The sequence below is a fragment of the Rhinolophus ferrumequinum genome, chromosome X (assembly GCF_004115265.2).
Source record: "Rhinolophus ferrumequinum isolate MPI-CBG mRhiFer1 chromosome X, mRhiFer1_v1.p, whole genome shotgun sequence".
Taxonomy (NCBI): Eukaryota; Metazoa; Chordata; class Mammalia; order Chiroptera; family Rhinolophidae; genus Rhinolophus; species Rhinolophus ferrumequinum.
Window position 1 is genome coordinate 53199856 of NC_046284.1, and position 22149 is coordinate 53222004.

At 46.5% G+C, this 22149-nt stretch overlaps 1 protein-coding gene across 3 annotated transcripts in view; it reads right to left on the minus strand.

Annotated features, from left to right (window-relative positions):
- Nucleotides 1-22149, minus strand: part of DRP2 (dystrophin related protein 2) — a 40862-nt gene that overhangs the window by 4312 nt on the left and 14401 nt on the right. For all 3 annotated transcript variants that reach the window (XM_033109745.1, XM_033109746.1, XM_033109747.1), the window contains 20 exons: nucleotides 21397-21560; nucleotides 19626-19782; nucleotides 17992-18112; nucleotides 16563-16831; nucleotides 16029-16175; nucleotides 15501-15579; nucleotides 13708-13768; nucleotides 13338-13399; nucleotides 12262-12336; nucleotides 11131-11332; nucleotides 10823-10908; nucleotides 8989-9146; nucleotides 8488-8654; nucleotides 6578-6689; nucleotides 5249-5385; nucleotides 4899-4964; nucleotides 4580-4645; nucleotides 3551-3694; nucleotides 1515-1752; nucleotides 214-334 (listed from right to left, as the gene is read on the minus strand). In XM_033109745.1, coding sequence (XP_032965636.1) covers nucleotides 214-334; nucleotides 1515-1752; nucleotides 3551-3694; nucleotides 4580-4645; nucleotides 4899-4964; nucleotides 5249-5385; nucleotides 6578-6689; nucleotides 8488-8654; nucleotides 8989-9146; nucleotides 10823-10908; nucleotides 11131-11332; nucleotides 12262-12336; nucleotides 13338-13399; nucleotides 13708-13768; nucleotides 15501-15579; nucleotides 16029-16175; nucleotides 16563-16831; nucleotides 17992-18112; nucleotides 19626-19782; nucleotides 21397-21560 — 2632 coding nt within the window. The remainder of the gene's footprint in view (nucleotides 1-213; nucleotides 335-1514; nucleotides 1753-3550; nucleotides 3695-4579; nucleotides 4646-4898; nucleotides 4965-5248; nucleotides 5386-6577; nucleotides 6690-8487; nucleotides 8655-8988; nucleotides 9147-10822; nucleotides 10909-11130; nucleotides 11333-12261; nucleotides 12337-13337; nucleotides 13400-13707; nucleotides 13769-15500; nucleotides 15580-16028; nucleotides 16176-16562; nucleotides 16832-17991; nucleotides 18113-19625; nucleotides 19783-21396; nucleotides 21561-22149) is intronic.

The following is a 22149-nucleotide window of genomic DNA, read 5'->3' on the forward strand; positions in this document are numbered from 1 at the left end:
TCTTCCCAGCACAATGTGTAGGGAAGGGAAGGTGCTCAACGTACATGTATAGAATAAACAAATGAATGAATTAGTCAATAAGCCAATCATGCCTGACACTAAGCTCAAAGCCATGAGGAGAAACCAGCCCCAGCCCTAGCAGGACCTTAGGCAGGAGATCTGGGGCAGGACAAAGCATGGAGGAAGGGGCTGGGAAGGGCTGGGGGAACTCACCTGCAGCCTCAGTGTCTGGAGTAGTCCGTCCCTTGTCCTGGGGGTGACTACCTTCCGACTGCTGTGGAGATGAAACTAGGGACGAGCCTGCAGAGCCATTGCCATCTGATTCGGTGGGTGGCTAGCAAGAGGTAATGCATGACTTAAGTGGTTTTGCCTTCCAGACCTTGCTTTGACAGAATCCTGAGCTTAAAAGGGGCCTTAGATATCCCATGCCCATCCCTTTGTCCTTGGACTTGAAGACATTTTGGCAGTGCCTCAAACACTGACTTCCCCTTTAAGGAAATCTTCTTAGACTACTCAATTACCGATTACTTTCTTCCTTCAACAACATATGTCAGAGTCTCCCAGTTCTTATAAGAATGGTCTTATAAGATTTGCACCTAAAGGTCTCTTGTTGTCATTTCAGCTGTAATTAAACTATTTAGAACCCAATTCTCTCTGAAAATGTAGAGTTGCACACTTGATCTTCAGTTCATGACATATCACATGTTAGACACCTCCAGGCATCTAGAGGGCATCCCTTGGAGAATCTGGGGAAGAGGCAGGGGGTGGTATCACCTGGTACGTATAGTGACAATAATAGGTAACATTTATGAAGTGTTTGCTATATTCCTGGCATCGTGATAAATTCTTTAAATGCATTATCTCATTTATGTTCACCACAATTCCATGAGGTTGGTATGTTATCTCTGTCTGGCAGGTGAGGGTACAGGGACTTAGTAAAACTAAATAACTTGCCTAACACCCCACAGCCACTAATTGGCAGAGGCACATTCAAACACAGGGCTGTCTGACTCCAGAGCTACATACACTACATCATATAAACTACCTCTCAAAGAAGAAAGGGACAAAAAGTAACAAGAATTCCCTTCACAGCAAAAATCTTTCTCTTGTGAAGCATGTCCAAACCTGCTTCTTTCCAGCAAACATCATAATAGCAAAATGAATGCTCTGGATGATTCTTTGAACTTTGTTCTTTCAATACTGGGTGCAAATGGGTTGTGGGGATATGAGCCCTCAGAAGGCCTCCCTCTGCCCCAGGCCCCACAATGGCTTGAGAGTAACACACGAGGGTGGAGTGGAAGCTAAGTGGAAGAGAACTGGCCCAGCAGTGAGACCTACCAGCCCCTTCCTTCCTCCGCTTCCCCAACTACCAGCCCAGTTCTCTTCAGAAGGTCATCTAACAGCCACTGCCAAGGAGCTCTTTCTTCCCTCCCTGTTGCCACACTCTCCGGCTCCCCATCTCTCCACCCTGTGCTTGGGAGCTCCTCTTGTCCTCCCTCTGGCTCCAGCCTTACCTGCAGGAGCAGCTCCCTTAAGCGCTGCAGCTGGGATTCTAGCTGCTTGTTGTGGTCTTCAAGGATCTGCATGCGTGTCTCCAGGCGGCTCTTGTGCTGCCGAAGGATCCGGGCCTCGGCCAGAAGCTCTTCATTGCGGTGGTCCTGTGACACCTCAATAGAGCCCTCGGCCAGGGTGGGTGCCTCAGCAGCCTCCTCATGCTGCCACTTTAGGCGTCTCAGCTCTCCCTGGAGAATCCTGCCAAGGTCAGGGAAGCCAAGACTCAAGGCCGTAACGAGGTATTGAATGTCCAGGTCCCAGATGCCCCTTCATATCTAGGTGTGAGGAATCCCTTTGCTCTCCCAACCCTATCCCCACCTCAGCCGGGTTCTTGCTCGAATGGCCATATCCACTTCTTCTCCAGCACATATGTCATTTACTCTGCCATCATTGGGCTTTAGAGCAGAGAGAGTTGACATTTCACATAACAAATGCCTCTGGGCTTTGAAGTGCTGCCTAAGGGATTAATTCTGACCTTAAAATCAGGCAGAAACACAGTCTGCAAATAAAGGAGGCATTAGGGCCACCGACTCAACCACTCCATTTAAAGATTTTTAGATTCCAGAGGAAGACATAACATAAACAAAAGATCACCCATCTTGCCTCTTCTGTCAACTACCCACTTCTTTGGCCTACTTTGAACACCCACGTTGAATCATCAAGAAAACAGATTCCAAAGAGTTGGTCTACTTTGGCGGACAATACTGTTTTCTTTTTTGCAACAGAATTACTCTCTCCCCAATGGTTCACAGGGCCCGCCACTGCTGCTCTAATGCTGTGCTTCTCATGCTATCCATAGTATAGACAGTACTGGGGGGATCACTTCATAAGGTATATAAATGTCTAACACCGTGCTGTACACCTGAAACTAATATAACATTGTATGTTAACTGTAATTGAAAAAAATTAAAACAAAAACATAAACAAAAACAAGAAACTATCCATAGTGAAAACCCAGGGGGATTTTTCAATCCACTGTGGACCCATACGTGGTCTAAATGTGCATAGCTAGCACACAGCTCATACCACATACGACTTGCCACGTAAGTTCAACAACATTCAAACTGGTCTACACCCTATTCAATGAAAACAAGTCCACTAATTATGTGCTGGGATGTCATGGCAATGCCAAATTGCTATAAAAGTTTCTAAAAGCTTACTCTCTATTTCTGTATTTATCTTGTCTTGAACCAGTAACAGACACCTCACGGACTGGCCCTGTTCCAAGGACTTGCTACTCTAAGCACAGTCTGTGGGCCAGCGGCATGGGCATGTCGTGGGAGCTGGTTAGAAATGCAGGAACTCAGGCCCTACCCCAAACATCTGAATCAAAATCTGCATCTTGGCGAGCTCCCCAGGTGACTTGCGTGCTCACTAAATTTGAGAAGCACTCTTCTCAGGGATACTGCAGATTCTACTACATGCCCCCAAAGTGGCCTGGACACTCCTCAGGCCACTGCTGCCACTGGTATTTTATGGAGATTAATGCCATCCCTGTCATCGTCACATTCCCTCCTCCAGTCCTCAAAGGAGCTATGCAGTGTCACCTTCCTCTTCTTTTATTACTTTCAGTAAGTGTTAAGTATCTCTTTCCAGTCCAACCCTGAAAGTTCCTTGACGGCAGAGACATATATGCTCTTCTGTATTCATCTGGTTTGCATTGTTTCTGCTTGCATCTAGTGGGTACTTGGAAATATTTGGGTTGAGTTAAAAAGGTATAAATAATTACTAGAATAGCTAGCATTTCTTAAACGCTTACTGTAAGCCAGACACTGGCCAGCACATTATATGCCTGATCATTTGATCTTCCCAAGTGCCCCTAGGAGGGAGGTACTACGTATTATCACCATCCCCATTTTACAGGTAGGAAATAGAGGGTCACAGAATATAAGGAACTTGTTTGAGGCCACAGAGCTAGGATGTGGAAGTGCCAGGACTTGAATTCAAGCTGTCTAACTCTAGAACCTGCACAGATCTGTGCCATCGCCATACCCACCGATTCTCATCCTCTAAGTGGGCCAGGATCTTCTCTAGCTCTCCCTTGCTTTCTGTGACCATGCTGCATGGAGACTGTTGTCCGAAGCCTGGCTCCCGGTCTGTAATGGGACTGGAGTGCCGTAGCAGGTACTGGTCCTCGTCTCTGCATGGGTGTGGGAAGAGGAAAGGAGGTGGCCAGGCATTGAACCGAGAAACAGCTCAGGGCATGAGTTCTCAGCTCCCAGCTCAGGCCTCAGGAGATGCAGGCTGGAGGATTCACTTCTAAGTCATGTAGAGAAGGAAAGGCCATGTATTCAGCCTTAAGAGGGATGAAAGTGTTCAAAAGTAGCAGAGGTCCTGGTTGGGGGTCGTAGGAGAGAGTGTTTCCAGGATGCTGGGGCTTCTGGGTTCTATTTAAAGCCCCTGGGAAACAATGAGCAAATCACTTTCTATTTTGTGCTGCCCCCCCCCACCTCACCTACCCTTCACTTCCCCACCCCCAGGGGGGATCACCGCCTGCCTGAGTCCCAGTCAGGGCCAGACTGGTGCAAGGAACCAGCAGCTCCTAGGTCCTCTGAGCAGGCCAGGTACTTCCCTAGAGATGAAGGGCCCCTTCTTGGGGCTACAGTACCACGGAGTCTCTCTGGCCACACTTCAGTCAAGTCCCTGGTGTCTCCCCAGGGTTGGTGTGGCACTAGATGGGGCTTTGGTATCCTGAGCATAAGCTAATGGCTCATTTATGCAACTTTATACGAGAGCATATTCTTCTTCCCTCAAAGCTGGGCATAGAAAGATGGGATCTTGCAACAGGAGGGGATTTGGGCAGAAGGCAGGGAGATAGTGCACTATTCATTCTGCAGGTCAGCAGATAGAGGGCAGACTGTTTCCCTTACTAAACACCGTGCCCAGAAAGTAGCCTTATCTCCTTAGGGCTTCGAGGACCCTAGCCACCACCACCCCACCCCTGGAGGCTGTCTCCTCTCCAAACAGTGGCAGAGGGATCTTAAAGAGAGCTATTCCTGGAATAGAAGCAGCTGTGAAAACTCACATGCTGTCATCTGGGGACAGGCTGTCATTAAAGAAGGAGCAATTCTGACTTTCCATCTCAGCAAGCCTGGGAAGAAAGAGCAGGAACAGAAGGGAAAATAGGATGTGGGGCCTGCTTTTATTGCAAGGACCCTAATCCCAGAATAGGATCATCAGTTTGGGGGGGCTGCCCCAACCACCCTTAAGTGTTAGGCCTCACTGGCTGCCACATACCCCACGGTGCACATCCCCCTGGCTCTGACTCTAGTCTCTTTGCCACAACTGAAAACCCCTTCCCCATGAAACTCCTTATAATCCCTCTCCCCCAAACCTCATGGTACCTGCTGGCAAAATGCTCAATGCGGGAGTGTGTGTCAGCATGTGGCAACCTCGGGGAAGAAGCCGGCCTAGAAGAAAGCAGCAAAGACTCAGAGGACCAAAGACTGGGCAGCCTGTTTCCTCACCACCACCCTCCCTGTCCCCTGCCACCAAATGAGGGAGACGGGCAAGAGCTGACGGGAAGAAGACATAGAGACTGGATTTACAGGGTCTATTTCTCGGGCCAGATTCCTGGTCACACCCAGGTTGAACCGCCCTGCAACAACCCCCTAGCCCACATGGGACTTGGCCCCTTTACATCCCCGGGCACAGCAAGGCTGCCCACAGCCCGCACCCAGCCACTGGTACTCACGTCTCACTGTAGTCAGACTCCAGCACTGATTGCACAGGCAGATAACCTCGCTGAGGGTGTTTGCTGAAATAATGCTTTGAGCGGAATTTGTTCTTTAAGGTTGTGGCAAAGTCCCTCATGTTCTCACTGGATGTGGTCTGAGGGGAGACAGGGTAGGGGGACTCACCTTAATGGCTTCGGGATATGCTGGCGGAGGTGTGGGTGCTCCCCTAGGGCAGGGAATGGGACTGGTAATCCACTCTTGTCCATGCCTACCTCACCCTGCTCCTAGAGAAAGGTCTAGAAGGACACATGCCAAACTGTGAACATCAGCTGCCTCTGAGAAGTTAGACAGGAGGGGTGTGGGCCAGGCTGAGGACAGAGGACTTTCATTTTATACTTTAAATACCTATATATAATGTGGATCTTTGACAATGAGCTCATATTAATGAATTTTTAAAAATCATTTATGTAAATTCTAGGGACGTAGAAGATGAGCAGGAGGTAGAGGATTACCAGTCTACCATCTTGAGCCAGTCTCCCGTGACTTTCATAACGTTAACTTGAAAATGATAATAAAAGAAAAATAAAGGGCAAGGCCCCTGCTCCCACCAGGTCACACATGTTTCTGTGCCAACAGAATTTGGAGAAGGTATGACAGTTTGGAGGGATGGATTGTGAAGAAATAGGCTGAAAGATGGGGTGGTAAAATGGGAGAGAGCTCACTCAGGCAGCGAAGCCTGAAGCTGTGGATCCTGGCCACAGCAGAGGAGAAATTCTGCGGCTGGAGTTCATGGATGCTAACCAACCTGGATTCAGGGGGCTATGAAGGGCACGGTTTCCAATGAAAACCAAGTGGCATTGGGGAGCCAGGTAAAGAACACACCCCCTACCCCATCCCAAGAGACACAGTAATTGATGTGAGGACAAACTTTGGTATTGACTACAACGGATGGAAGCAATGATGAAGAAGCAGGTGAAGACCAGGTGACAGGAGCAATATAGGAAACCAGGCCAGAAAAACTAAAGTGAGCAACAGAAGGCTCGTCCCCTGGAACTGCCTTACTCTCTCTATTTTTTCCTCAGTCTCTCTGCAGAAAAATAGTGAGTGCCTTTTAAATGGTTAGGGTGTCCTGGGCTGCTATAGCCAGCTGCGGCCCCGGTGAGGGGGAAGCTCTGCGGGAAGAACAAAGAGGCCTGAATCCCACAAACTGGTGAATCACCAGGACTCTTTGGAGAATGCTCCCTGGAGGAGAGCGGAATATAGGTAGCCAGCGCTTGGCCAGGTAGATCAAGGGCCCAGAACCTGAGAGCTGCCTCCCTGTCCCGCCTGGCCTGGAGGCTCCGTACCGGGGTGTAATACTCCATGATGGGGTAGTGTAGCTTGTTGCCTTTGCTGGCCCTGCCTGTCAAGAAGCAGGTCTGGCAGATGTCCACGTTAAATTGTTTCAGACTCCGGTACCTTGGGGAGAGGAAAAGTGATAGGACAGAGGATTCAATGTACCATAGTGACCTCCCCGTCCCCCTAACATCCAAATATACACACACATTAGAAGGCGGTGAGGCATGGTGCCATGACACACTCAACCTCCTGTACATAGCAGTGGCTGAGTCCTCACTAAATGACTAGCCTTATTCTAGACACCATAAGCTTCCATGAAATCACATGCTCAACCTCCTAGAAGTGTGGGAAACAGCACTGTCCCACAATCTTTTTTAAAAAGAAGGGGGAACAGGGGGAAAGAGCTCATGATAGCAAATAGCTTTCTAAACAAGGATGGCCCCAAAGGGTCCAGTCTCACAAGTACCAGCACCTACTGGAGAATTTACTCTTCCAATACAAAGGGCTATTCTACCGGCCCTGTGCAAATTGGCTAAAAGTTATTTCTGGAAGTTATTTATAATAATAACTCTATTGTTACCCAATACAGACTAGCTCATCAGATTCAGTCCCAAAGCTGGGCCAAGCTGCCCAGACCTATTTGTATAAAATGGTGAAATGCTTAGACTTAGAGAAGTCAGAGGATCCAACGTCTGCTCCTGGATTTACACTAACCAGCTATGTGAACTTGGGTAAGTCACATTCCACCTCCCTGCTTCATTTGCTTATAAAAAGCAGGGTGGTTGTGAAGAGAGTGTGTGTTAGTGCTTGAAAAAGCTTAAAAATTGAGCATTTTATGATGAAAGCCAAATTCAGGATAGTGGTTACTTTTGTGGGACGAGGAGGGGAATGCAAACAGGGGAACTTCAAATGTGTCGTAATGAAATTACATAGATTTCAGGTGTACGATTCTGTATCACATCATCTATAAATCCCATTGTGTGTTCACCACCCGGAGTCAGTTCTCCTTCCATCACCATATATTGGATTCCCCTCACCCTCATCTCCCACCCCCAAACCCCCTTACCGTCTGGTAACCACTAAACTATTGTCTGATAAGGTTTTATTCCTTAAGCTCGGTGCTGGGTGCATGCCACAGGGTGCCAGAACTGGCTCAGACCAGCTCACAAGAGCCAGCTGTTAAAATTTCAGGGATTTTCCAAGTCAGTTGTTACATATAGCCATTATTTAAAAAATAAATTATATAAATTCATAATTAAGTAAATTATATTACAAACAAAAGTAATAAACACTCAAAACTCATCACCTCCTAATTATTTTACTATTATCTATGCTCTTGAGGTTGTTTATGTCTGTTGGATCCGTATGTTGGAAACATTAATACTATAAGTAGTGTGGAACCACAGCATCTCTTCCTGACCTCCTGTGGGTAGCCAAACATTGGTCACAGTGGGAGTATTTACATCATGGAAATTAGCCAATGCTACAAATTAGGTTTTTTTCTTGCTTTCTGGAGAGTCAGTTGTGAACCATTTGCCAGCATACCATTTGGTACATAGGTGTTGTTAAGTCAGGATGCTGGGGCTTTTGGGTTCTACTTACTGCTCCCTGCGAAATCATGAGTGAAATTACTTTTCTTTCTGTGCTGTTCCCTCACCTGGCCCCTCTTGTTTATCCATTTTTGCAGGTCTAGAATATTTCATAATGCAACTAAAACAAAATAAAATATTTCATCATTTCTATTTTTTTTAAAAATTAAACGTTCTGCAATAGAAAGCATTACAATGATACATAACAATACACAATAGATTAGGTACAATTATATAATTATGTAATATATTGTTTTGTAGTACATGATTTCTGTGCAACACAGACTATTTACTATTATTATCATTCCATCAGGTATTGTTTTCTCTACCTGAAGCCCTTGATGGGGCACTGCCTACAGATAGAGCACTTGGTCTGATGCTTCACTTGCTCAGCAATGGTGACCCGATGCAGAACAGCCAGCCATACCATGGATTGGGGCTCCAAGTTGACCCACTCCAGGAACTGTGAAGCTTCAATGACTGGCTTCCCAGTGCTCTAGGGAAACAAGAAGCCCAATAGCAAGGACTGAGGCCCAAAGTGCCTTGTGCCCAGAATGGCAGCCCTCAGAGGAACAGGAAAACCAGCAAGGCCTGGCTTGGCCTATTCTCCAGAGGTGTCTACTTCTGCCCTGTCCCAGTAGAGGTGGTGTCCTCTCTGGCAGGACTCTGACCCTAAAAGCCCAGAGAACCTTCTGGACTGTTGTTCCATCCCAACAAACTCCCTCACATATGAGTAGCTCAGGTCAAAAGCTTATCTCTTAGTCCTCCCTCCCTTTTTCCCACCTTCCCTCCCATCATCCCACCTTTCCACCCTCCCCAGTTCGACTCACAAAACGGAAGCAACTACGGACACTGGGCTCCACATTGCTGCCTCCAAAGGCTGCCACTTCCCCCAGCTGACGAGGCACTTGAATGGCCTCATGAAGCAGGACACCAAGGTGGCGTTGGTCACACTGGCTGCCTGAGTTGGCGACTTGGCTGAAGAGGTCTGCTGGCCCCATCATAAGTCGCGGCCAACCCCAGTGCAGGAATGGCCCAAGAATGGTGCGAGGAGAAAGAGCAGAAAAAGAAGACAAGGAAAGAGCACACAGACTTAGTTAATGACTTTTGAAACTGGAATGGCTAGCGGTCCACCCCTGACCTTTAGAAGCCTGGGAGTTCCAAACAGAGCATTCTCTGAGTTCAGAGGGAAAAACTGAGACAGACACAAAGAAAGAGAGCATCACAAAGAGAGAGGGAGAGAGAGATGCAGACACAAAGTGAGCTGTGTGAGTGAGCAGTGCCAGACACAGATATAACACTGTTGGGAAAATAGATTCTCAAGAAGCAAGATTAGGGGGGTTCAGGGGTGCCTGAACATGAGTCACAGTCAGTGCCCTATCCCCTCCTATTCATGTAGCTTATATAGTCTGATACTGTAATAAGCTCTCGATTATCCACATAAATGGAAAGAAACACTGACATGGATAGTCCAAAAATAGGAGATAATTCTAAGCATCTGATCATCTAAGAATTAGCTCTAAGTGATTGTGGGAAACACTGTGGTACTTATATTTGAATCTGGGTTATACCTGCCCTTTGGGGGAACTCCCCCACCCCACCCCAACCTTAGAAAACCTTCTCCAGAGATTACTGTCTGTCTGCTTCATACCTCACCTAAGGCTTAGAAAACACACAAATGTAGAAGGCAGAGGGCCTGGGTTTTAGTTCTGGATCCATTGCTGATTAGCCTGTAGAACCTTGGGTAAGTCATGAACCTCTCTATGCTGCAGTTTCCTTCCTTGTAAATTGAGGATAAATAATCATTGTCCATCCCATCTCAAGGGAATGTTGGGAGAGATAAATAATACAATAGCTGTGGACATGCTCTGAAACATCCCCTTCCCTGTAGAGTTTGCCCAGATAGCTGTCATCGCTCTCCTGCAATCTGATGTAGCACACATCCTTTGCCATTCTGATTAGCCTAATTAGTATATTGCAAAAGATCCTTTCTGTGTACTTCTGTCTCCTCCTCTGGATTGTAAACCACTTGAGGCAGGGGCCATATCTAACTGAATCTAGTACTCAGCACGTTTAGCACAGTGATCAACACACAGTAAGCACTTGATAACTAATAATGCAGTTGCAGAAAAGTATGAAATGCTGTACAAAAGATGGGAGGATGGTAATATACACCAGAGAGGTGAAAAGGTACTATACACCACAGAGGTTAAAAACTACAGAATTCCATATTGTCCACCTCCCAGTAACAGGGATGATTGCACCCTAGCCATGTAATCACATGGGAAGTCTCCAGTAGAATGTGTGACATGGCTTGAGCTCCAGACGGGGAGAGGGCTAAGCTTGATAGGTCATGGGGGAGTTAAACTAGAAAGTCTGGGTCATGGGTGCCCCAGGATGCCAACTCAGATCCTGGGCAAGTAATTACATCAGAGCAGAAGAAACCAAACCCCTTGCAGTGACACTGGAAATAATAACAAGCCTTAGGCTTTTGGCTGTTGTGGATTCTTTGCAACAGTGTGGACCAGGAAGCATCACAAGGTAGCCCAAGTAGCCCTCTGCTGAGTCATAAGACCTACCTTCTGCTTGGTATACACCCTTCCTCCTCCCGCCACACCTCTCCCTCCACCCGGTTCCACTCCAGACTTTTGGAGTTGTACTCACACTGCAGTTTTTCCTTTACTTCTGTGCCACACAGGCATGCGATGCCAGTCTTAAAAGACAACGCCCGCATTTTTCCACTGCGACCACTAGGTTTAAAAGAAGAGACTGAGAACGTGAATATATGTAAAGGGTTAACATTGTGGCAGTCATTTCCCTCACAGAGTTGATCCCAGCAGGGCTCTGTGCCAACCATGCCTGAAGCTGAGCTGGCTCAAAGTCCACCATGACAGCAACCCCTTCACACCAGGCCCACTCCAGATGTCCCACTGAATTTCATCCTGGAGGCTGCCAGGGCTGCAAGCCCTTACCTGTCAAAAACATTGAGGAGCCAGTTGAGGCTCATGTCCACACAGAGAGGCACATTGACCAGGATGCCTCTCTCCTCCTCCAGCCGTTCATATAAGGCAGTCAGGCAGTGAATGACCTCCACCACGTCCATCACATGCTCACTGGCTTGCAGATCATGCTCATTGAAGATCTCCAGAGCTGTGGTTAAAGTTACCAGGTCCACTGGGATGGAAAGAGAGAGGGAGAAGATAGAACCAAAAGAAGAACCCCAGGGGCTAGACAAGGCGATATGGCCACCAGCTTCACCAAATCTGACTCACCATTTGTAAGTATGATGCAAGCTTGCCCTTTACCAAGACACTCATCCCAAGGAGGGGGAGGCAGCAAAAGGCCCCCTAAATTATCCCAAAATGTTTCTATACCCATATGCTCTTTGACACTAGTTTTAAGAAGATGGTGGGATGTGAGTAAACTCATCTCCTGTGCTGTGTTAACTCCCAAGGGGTTGAATCCCATTTTAAATTTCTCTGTCTTTACCCACACTTCAACTGCAAATAGGTTTGTCCACGAACCTTGTTCTGAGAACCTAGACACCAGGTATGAAGGCTCGGGTGTGCCTGGGTAAATATGACATACCTCAGGAGGACTCTTTAATTATACCCAATGCTGAAATCAGCCTAGCCAGATACACCATGAAGATCGAATGAACAGTCTCTGAGAAAGGCCAGAAGGCACATTATATCTGCAGTCATGTTGTCCCCTAACCACTGGCATTTGCTTCAACAATTCTACTGCTACATCCAATAACCCCAAGATGGCAAAGAAACACAAACTCCCAGTGGCTCCAAACCATTGGCTAGGATGCTTCCTGCCATAAAACAGTTGCCCTGTTTTCCATGTTGGGTAGGGCAGAAGGGACAAGGAAGAGGACAGCTGTGGGTTAATTTGGAAACAGGTCTGGGGCTTGGAGAGAATGGAAGGGCCCTGAAAGGAGCAGGTTTCCACAGCCAGCATATCCCAGCCTTTGGAGAGTTCCCACCAAGCCAAGCAACAACCCTGGTCAAGGTGGGGTGAAAGTGGGAAACATCCGACAAATGAGATAAAGGAGGAGAGGGATGAAGGCCTTAGGGGAAGTGCACTGGGAGACTTACAGCGCAGTGCCTTCTGGACTCTGCGTAGCTTCATGGCAGTGCGGTAGGCTGAGAACTTAATGTTGTTCAGATCAGCTGAAAAGAATGGAAAGAGACCCACTCAGATCAGGTAAGGGCAAATTAAAACCACAGCAGATTGGCAAAAAATAAAAGTCTGACAATGGCAAGTGTCAGTGAAGATGTGGATGAATGAGAACTGCTGGTGGAAGTGTGGAAGTGTAAACTGATACAATCACCTTGGAACACAATGTGGTATTACTAAAGTTGAACAGCCATGTATCCTACAACCCAGCCACATGTATATCCTATAGCAGTGATTTTCAAACGTTTTTTGACAAAGATGCATAGTAAGAAATTCATTTTACATCACGGTCCAATATACACACACTGATGTGTGTACATATAAATAACTGAACCAAATATTTCAGGAAACAATACCTTACTAGATTTGATAAAGTAAAAACAACAAAATTAGTATCAAATATGACTCTTGCTAAGGATCTGTTGCACTTTCATATTTTACAGTCTATTTCAATTTTTAAAATGCTTGTCATATCACACTGAAACGTGCAGCAGAAGACATGTACAAGAGCTCTTTAGCAGCACTGTTCTGATTAACTCCAAACTAGAAACAACCTAAATGTCCATCAACAGTAGACTGGATGAAGAAACTGTGGTATATACAATGGAACACTCTACAGCAGTGAAAATGAATGAACTACATTCACATACATCCACGTGGACAAAATTTGCCACCTAATGGTTAGTCTCTCCTAGTAGCCAAAGATAAGGCACATGAGGGTCACATTCATTACATCCTGGACAGTGTCTTTCCAAGCAGAGCTGGTTCACACCTATAAGCATAATTCCCTAATGTGATGGTAAAGTGGTCCAGGGGGAATGTAGAGCCTCGAGTTGAGGGAGGTGTAGATGGGAAATGGAAGAAGACTGCTGGAAAAAGGACAAGGTACTCACTTCTATCCCCACCTGATCGGTGAGTGGGATTCCCTTCTGTTCTTATAGAACAAAGGCAGCTGAATAGATCCCCACCCTACACAGCAACCCCACATTCTTACCCAGGGTTTGGTATAACTCGGTCATCTTGGGATGGTCCCAGCATGTGGTCTGAGCCTGGTGGCTACAAACAAAACCATCAATAGCTCCAGGGTTCACAGCACCCCTTCCCCCTACATGCACACACCACTCAGTGACAGGATGGATGCAAGGAGCTGCGGGATCCTAGGGTGAGCCCTGAAGATGCCAGAGCACAAGGGTTCACCTTTACCCAAGTAGAATCTTGAGCCCTTGAGATGAGTAGGAGGGAAAACTGGACTGGGTGGAGGAATCCCAACAGGTAAGGAGTGACAGGGACAGGTAGAAAAAAAGGCAGGCGAGGGAGGGTATGGGCAGGTGACTGACACGCTTCTGAATCAGATGGTCACTCACTTGATATAGTAGGGAACTTTATTGGGTGAAATTGCTCTTTCCCAGGGAACCTGGACAGAGGCTGGTAAGGGAGAAGAGAAAGAGAAAAAAGCTGGCTACTAATGCTCTTCAGGTCCCTGGTGACTCCCCTGGTCTATCCTCCCAAGTAAAGGTCAAGGCCCAAAGGGGATGCCCTACTCATTGCCAGCTCTTAACAGCCCTGAGGGTGGGGCAAAAACTAATGAACACACTTCTCTCCCTGATCTTAGGGCAAGGGAAGGAGAAGAGGTTGTCACTGATATGCTCATGTGCCAGAGACTGGCAAGAGCATGAACAGGAATACCTGCTTTGCCACGCTGACAATCTTCTCCCCGAGCAGGCAGTCATTTCTACCCATTCAGCTGCAGGCAGCTGGAGTGCTGCTGTGGATATGAAGTGGACCCTACTTTCCTCCCGGGGCTCAAAGCCCTTCCCCCAGGAGGTAAAGCTTCTCATTCCTGTGGGACAATGGGGCTCGTACTCCCATTTCTCTCTGCTGAGGAACTCTGGGTTGCCCCTTTCTGCTCCATGTCTTTGTCTTCCAGATGTTCCAGGAAAGGCTCAGTTACCTGGCGAACCACCTCACGGTAGTTTCCCTGGGTACAAGAGCCTCTGCAGGTATAGCTGCATACCAGTGATTATAACAGCAGTAGTTCTAACTGACATTAACATTTACAGAATCCTACTCTGTGTGTGGTACTCCGCGAAATGCTTTGCATACATGTCTAATTTTCAGATCTTTATATTGCCACCATATCCACTGCTACCACCCTGATCTGACTCACCAGAATCCCTCACCTAGATTATTGCAATATGCTTCCAAACAGGTCTCCCAGCTCCCACTCTCACCCCACCAACACTGACTGTTGAAACATAAGTCAGATCACATCATCCTTCTGCTCAAACCCCTCCAAAGGTTCTGCATTCCATTCAGAATAAAATCCAAAGTTCTTACCCTAGCCTTCAAGGCCCTCCGTGCTCTGGCCTCCTGCCACCACTCTGACCGCCTGCTCTCTCCCCTCCTTGCTCACTTCTGTGCTGGCCTCCATTCTGGTCCTCAGGCATGCCGGCCTTAAGGTCCTGGAAGATGCTGTTCCCTCTCCCTGGTGCGCCCTTCCCTCAGATATGCACATGGCTTGCTCCCTCACTGCCTTGAGGTTCCCTGCCCATTGCTGTGCTCTCAGTGCGGCCTTCCTGACCACCCTATTCAGAAGTGCAGTGCCTCCCCCTTAACTCCAGCACTGCGCATTCACGCCTTCCCTGCTTTCCTTTTTTTCCATAGCATTTGTCATCAATTTACCTTATAAATGTTTTACTTATTTGTTTATAGTCTGGCTTCCCTCACTAGACTATACACACTATAGGTCTAAAGACTTTTGCTCACGGATGTAGCCTCAGTGCCTAGAAGAGTTCCTGGCCCATAGTAGGCCCTCAATAAATATTGTTGAAAAAATAAAGTCATTTAATTCCCGTAACCCTGTGAGCCAGGTAATATTTTCCCCTCTTTTTCCATGTGGGCAAACTGAGGTTCAGAAAGTTTAAGCTATTTTTTTCCAAGCTTGCACAGCTATTAAATCAAGGAGCTGTAACTCAGACCCAGGTCTCTCTGACTTGAGAGCCTGGCCTCTGAATCACTATATCACACTGCTTTATCTTTACTGTATCTTGGATTCCAAGGTATACGGGGCTCCCATTAGGCCCCCAAGGGACAACAGTAGACTCTCTGGGAAGGTGGCTGAGGTTCTGCTAAGTGAAGTCCAGTTTCTCTCACGTACAGGAGAGGAAGTGCTGTGACCCAGGCCCAAAGTCCCGGTGGGCATCCTGCAGCTGCTTAAGCCTCTCGCCAACTGATACCTATGGAAAGAACAGGTAGGAAGTCAGTGGATTCATTCCAGATATTTATGTGGGATGTTCAGGTGCCTCCGGGAGTCTTTGTGAGCTCCCTGATAGGCTGGCTCCTCTCCAGTTCCAGACCCTCCCACCACATCCAATTGCTAGCCCTCCTGCAGCACTCCTAAGGGTCAGAGAAGAACAGCCCTAATTCCAGGCCACAGGCACTCTTCATCTGCCCCTGTCTACCCTAAGTGCCCACATTTAGACGGGTCCTTCGCAGATCTTCATTTCAATCATTCCCTGCAGCTCAGAGGTCGAGAAGCCTGTTCCCTGGCCCCAAATTCTCTACTATTCTCCTCCTATGTAGGTCCCATTTCAATGTTCTTATACTTCCTTTGGGCCCAGAGAAGTTTCCCCCAAGCCTAGTTATATCAAGGCTCTTCCCCATGGCTCACTCCAGGCTCCTCTACCTGTAGCTGTTTCCACCGGATGTTTATCTGCTCCAGGGCCCGAGAATTCTCCATTGACAAGTGTACATCAGAAATGGCAAGCTGATGGGCCAGGTCATTCACCAACTTCACTCCATCTTTCATGGGGGAGAATTCTTCTTTGAATAGCTGTAGAACCAGGGCGCAAGTCCCACAGTGGACAGAGTGGGAAAGAGGAACCATTAGTCATTCACCGCAACTCCTCCTTCTTCACTCAGAGATTTTGTTTCCATAGCACAACTTAGGTGCTTGCCTACTAGGGCAATAGGACTAAGATGTGGGTAGCCACTGTCCTTATCCGCTTCCTTTCCTATTCTCAGAAAACACCAGAGAAAGAGAAGATAGTAGGACAGAGGAGACCGCAGCTAAACCAGCCCCCAAATCCATCACATCAACTGGTGGGCTCAGTTGTAGTATGGGTCAACAATGGAGTCTCATCAGCAGGAACACTGTCAGGGTCTGGAAGGAATTTCAGGTCTCCAGGTGAACTGTAGCCAGGTGAGGGGGCCTGCATACCTTAAGAGTCTGGATGTGGTCAGGGAGTGAATCAATGAAGAGATCCCCAATGGGCTCCCAAGTGGCTCGGACTCCCTCAGCCTGGGTCAGAGTAGTGCTTAGTTCCTCCATTGCCCCTTGGATCTCCAACAGCTGCTCCAGAGTGCGCTCGATGTGGCGGTCCTGGTCCACACAGCGGGCTGTCAGCTTCTCCCATAGTTCACTGGCCACTGTCGCCTGCTTCCACACAAAGCGGCTAAGATTCTGGATCCGCTGTCTGGGTGAGGTATCTGAAAGGGCAGACAGGAAGCCAGGTCAGGCCAGCCAGGCAGGGGAATCCCAGGGAAAGACAGAGATAAAGATAGCCCTTTGTAAGATGTGCATGTGTGTACGCACATGAGCATGTGTTTGTGCATGTATTTGTACACACACAAATACGTATTTTTCCATGGTTGAGCTCCTTTTGCACATTCATGTTTTTAAAAAATTAAACTTTTTATTTTGAGATCATGATACATACACATGCAGTTATAAGAAATAATACAGAGAGCTCATGTACACCAATGGCAGCATCTTGCAAACTACAGTACAATACCACAACGAGGATACTGACATCGCTGTAGTGCATCAATTTGGTTCAGAGTTCTCCAGTTTTACCCATACTTATCTGTGTGTGTGTGTGTGTGTGTGTGTGTATTTACATCTACGAGATTTTATCACATGTGTAGGTTCACACATACACTACCATAGTCAAGAGATCATGTTGTTATTTTCTGTCTATTATATCATGAGGATTTCCTCACATTCTTAAAAAATGGGCAAGGTAAATAGTGAGTAAAATATTTTAAGAGGCACAGTGAGGCAAATCATCCACAGTCCTATTCACATGACCCTGGAATGTGTTTCGCATTAGTGTCTGTTGCCCACTTCCATCGAAAGAAGGGCTGCATTTTATGAAGGCCCAGCTCAGGAGAGATTAGTATCACTTGCCAAGCTTTTTCACTTAGGCTCCTAAACTGTAGGTTTCCTCTTCCTCCTTCAGACCTCCCCACAGAAGTAGATTCAGAACCCATAAAACTCCAGGCTACTCAGAACTGTCCTGGTCTCTCTTGAGCTTGTTTTATCTCAGGTCCATCGGGCAGTAAATTGAGTATTAGCCTCCTTCTGAGGGGCTCAAGGTAAATGAGAGGTTCAACAGCATTAACAAAGGGCTCAATTAATGCAGGTCCTCCTGAGATATTCATAGCCAATCTCAGAGTGTCTCCACTGTTCCAGGCTCTGTTCTCTTTGCTTTTTCTTGCAGTATGAATCTTGCTGCTCTCCAACTATGGACTCTGAGGATAAAACTATCCTCCTAGATAACAGCTGAGAAAATTAGTTTGGGGAAGGCACGAAGGTGTTTAGCGGTTCATAGTTCAAGAAGAAGTGGGGAGAGAGGAAGACCACCCACCTTTGCTCTCCAAAGGAGGCTCCTCTAAGTCCTCAAATGGGTGCTGGGACAGGAAGGCCTGAGCTGACTCCAGCACAGAGTAGATATAGGTACCCCGAGACTTGACATCTTCCATAAAGGCCTGTGAAGTTTAGCAACATGGTCAAGAGGGAAGGAAAGTCTTTCAGTCACTTTAAATTCTATCCTGCAACTGACAACCTTTCTTCTCCTCAGAGTAACTTGATCCTTTGGCATTATCATGTATCTTTGGGCTACCCAGACAAAAAGAGGTGCAAGTCTCCCTACAGGCACTGGAACATCTATGTAGTATCAAATGGGTCTGTCTATGCCACAGGGTAGAGAGAAATGTGGAGATTTGGGGCTGGGTACCTTGGTTCTCCACAAGAACACACAAGGTAATATATATATATATATATATATATATATATATATATATATATATATATATGAATATATATATATGATGTATTACAGAATTGTACACGTGAAACCTATGTAATTTTACTAACTATTGTCACCCCAATAAATTTTAATTTAAGAAAAAGACTCATAAAGTCCCCTGTAAGGGGCTTAGAGAAATCAAAATGAGAATGGGCAGGATTTATATTAAACTTTTAATTAAATTTTTGTTGAAATATACATAGAGAAAAGTACACAGATCAAAAGTGTACAGCTCAGTGAATTTCCATAAAGTGATTCCATCTCTGCAACCAGTACTAAGATCAAGAAACAGAACTCCACCAGCATCCCAGAAAGCCCCTCATGGCGCCTCCCCAGGTACCCACTATCTTGACTTGTAATACCACTGATTAGTTTTTCCATTTTTGAACTTTGTATAAATGGAATCGTACAGTATACACTCTTTTTGTATCTGTTTTTCACTCAACATACTATCTTTAAGAGTCATCCATGCTGTGGCACACAATTATAGTTTATTTTCTTGCTGTATTGTATTCCATTCTGTATGAATTTTTATTGAGATATAATTTATATATAACACTGTATAAGTTTAAGATATACAACATATTCATTTGATACATTTATATTGCAATATGATTGTCATTATAGCGTTAGCTAGCATTTCTGTCATGTCACATAATTATCATTTCTTTTGACACATTCTGTATTTATATTTAAGAAACATGTTTTTATTTTCTGTTTATAGAGGTAATATATGGCACAGAAATCTTAGAAATTTCAGAAAAGTATGAAGAAAATTAAAAAGAACTCCAATTTCATCACCTAGAGTTAACCATTGTGAATATTTTGATATAGCTCCTTCTTAGGTTTTATGTGTATACAAACATCTGTACAGATTTTTTTACAATCGAAATCCACCTGTATTTGGTTTTGTGTCCTGTATTTCTTAAGTTAATATTATATTATGTTGATTTTCCCATGTCCCCATTAAAAATCAGGGCAGGACTTTAAGGGATGCCAATGTTTGACAGAGGAATAGAGAGGCTTGCCTTTCTCTGTGGAGTGCTATCCACAGATCAGTAGGACAGCCTATGGCTTCCTGTTAACTTTAAGTGTCTAAGCAGAGACTGGGTGTCCGTCTGTGAATGTATGGCAGAAGAGATGCTTTCCTGAATGAGAGACTCCACACCACAGCCTCCATAATTCTAACCTACCGCATGTGTCTCCTTCTCCTGTTGCACCAGGGCCACATCCCCTTGTAGGGGCAGCTGAGCGGACAGTTCCTCATCCTTTTGGCTGAGCCAGTCAATAATCTCTTGGAGAGGGAGCTGAAGCTTTCCACTGTGGTCTGAGAAGGCCTCTAGGCGAGCGCTGCACACAATGGGTAAGACCAGTGATTTTCAATCTTTTTTTTAAGTGGTAAACATTTTTTTCCAAACAAGTACTTATGTGGAACATTAATATACAAAACAGATTAAAGAGGAGCTGCTCTGGTTGAAATGGGAGAAGGTCCAGAGCCTTCCCTCTTACCCGCCCACAGAGGCACCTCCCCATGGAGCTCAGCGCTAAAACCAAGGAGTAGGACCATGGGTAGGGAGGGATCCCAAACTTAAGTAGTTTAACATGTCACTGGGTGGACGTCAGTTAATGCAGTCGCATGCCCAGCATCAGTCTGGGAAGGGCAGGAAAGTAAGTAAGGGCGTTAGCAGTGACAGCTGTCTGCTTGCCCTCTTGCCCAGGAGGAACTCAGGTCATGCCAAACTGCTCATCTACAGAGGCTTCTCAGAGCCTGCGCTCTGAGCAGGAGAGAACGCAGTAAGTGGGAAGAGCAAGTCAGGGGGTTGAGCGTGGGCACTCACATGCACAAGGATGCATACAAAGTGGCCCAAGGGTCCCAAAGGATGATAGCAACAAAGGCTAGAGGTTTAACACATGGAAAAATGTGTACTGGATAATCATCTCTGTCTGCCTTCCCTCACAAATGAACCATGAGCTGAGGTCCAAGCAGTAGGAAGCTGGAGGCCAGCTTAAGCTACATGCAGCCATTGAGCCCATTCCCCTTAGCTGACAATAATAGTTATTCATTGCCCCCCTACTACCTGGGCCAAGCCCTTTACCTAAATTTTTGCTTCTACTAATTCTCAGAACAACCTATAAGGTAGGCACTACTATTGTCTAGAGAGGTTACGTAATTTGCCCAAGGTCACATGATAGACTGTTAAGGCATTGATAGAGCTAGGATTTGAAATCAGGTTTGTCTGACTCCAGAGCCTGCATTCTTTCAACTTCTCCATACTGCCTCATCCCCATCAGAGCACACCAGAAGCCAGGGACTTGGGTTTTGATGACAGGAAGCAGAGAGGAAAAGTGTGAGGGGGACGGAGGGGTTACACAGAGGGGTAGGGAGAAGAACAACTGTTACAGAAATTGCCTTCTGGCTCTTACTGATTTGCCCTTAGTCTGGGGAGGAATGGGTGGACTAATAATCAATGGATGTGAATAGAGGGATGAAAGGATGGGGGAGACAGCAGATGAGATCTACCAAGATGGAGGACAGTTATGCGAAGAAGAGGAGGAGAGTAACCATATCCTTCATTTATACATCAGTGCTTGTAAGTTCAGAAAGCATTTTCATATCTTATTTGAATCCTCACAGCAATGCTGTGAGATAGCTAGGACAGGTATTATTCCTCCACTCATTTTTTTTCTCAAAAAAATCCAAATGGCAGCTAATATTCAAATAACTCAACCACTTATCCAAGGTGACACAGCTACTTAAAACTGAGGCTCAAATCCAAGTCTCCTGACTTTTGACCCAGGGTTTTTCCCCCAGTGCCAGAGAAGGAAAGGAAGAAGGGGATGGTGCGGCTGCTGAGAGGGTGACACACAGGCTGAGAAGAGAATGACAAGTGACAAGCTGCAGCAGCAAAAGGAGCCCACCGTCAGAGCCAGGCCCCTAGGACACCTGTCGGGGCCAGGCCTTACCGGAGGTTGTGAGACTTCTTCTTGATTTCATTCCAACACAAATTCATGGCTGGTGGTTCTAGATGTCCAGCAGCACCAACAGACCCGTTGAACAGCTTTGGTCTTAGGCAGGAAAGCCCAGCGCCATCCTGAGGAGGTGCAGGGGAGGTGGCAGCAGCTCTAACCTAGACAGAAACACAGACATCCTGCGACCCCTGGAGCATGCCACATCACGGTCTGCACCAAGCCAAGGGTGGGACAGGTGTGAACAAGAGGAGCGAAGGGCATGTCCCGGGGTGTGTTTGGAAGTGTGATAAAGGAACGCCTGGTGGCTCTGTTCATTGCAAGGTCCCCTTTTGGTATAGGTCGGTCACGTGTAACTACTGACTGCTATCATTATTACTCTTATTGTAAATTCGCCAGGACTATTGCCCACATGGAATCCTGCAAGTCCTTGTGTTAGGTAATAGCTGCTCAGAATTGCCCAAACACAGCATTCAAGGAGAGCTGTAGGCTCCTGTTTCAGGGTCCTACAGTTCACCCAACCTTCTGCAAAAGAAAGCTGAGGGGCTGCCCCATAAAGATTCAGAGAGAGAGAGAGAGAGAGAGAGAGAGAGAGACCGAGACCAGCCAGAGAGAGCTATCAGTAGTAGATGTCCTACTTCCCCAATAAATCTAGGCCTTGATGTCCCCTCTCTCTCTGCCCCACCCACATTTCCCAACACAGTCAGAAAGCTTGGAAATCGTCCTAAAGAGTGCTGTGTATCTTCCATG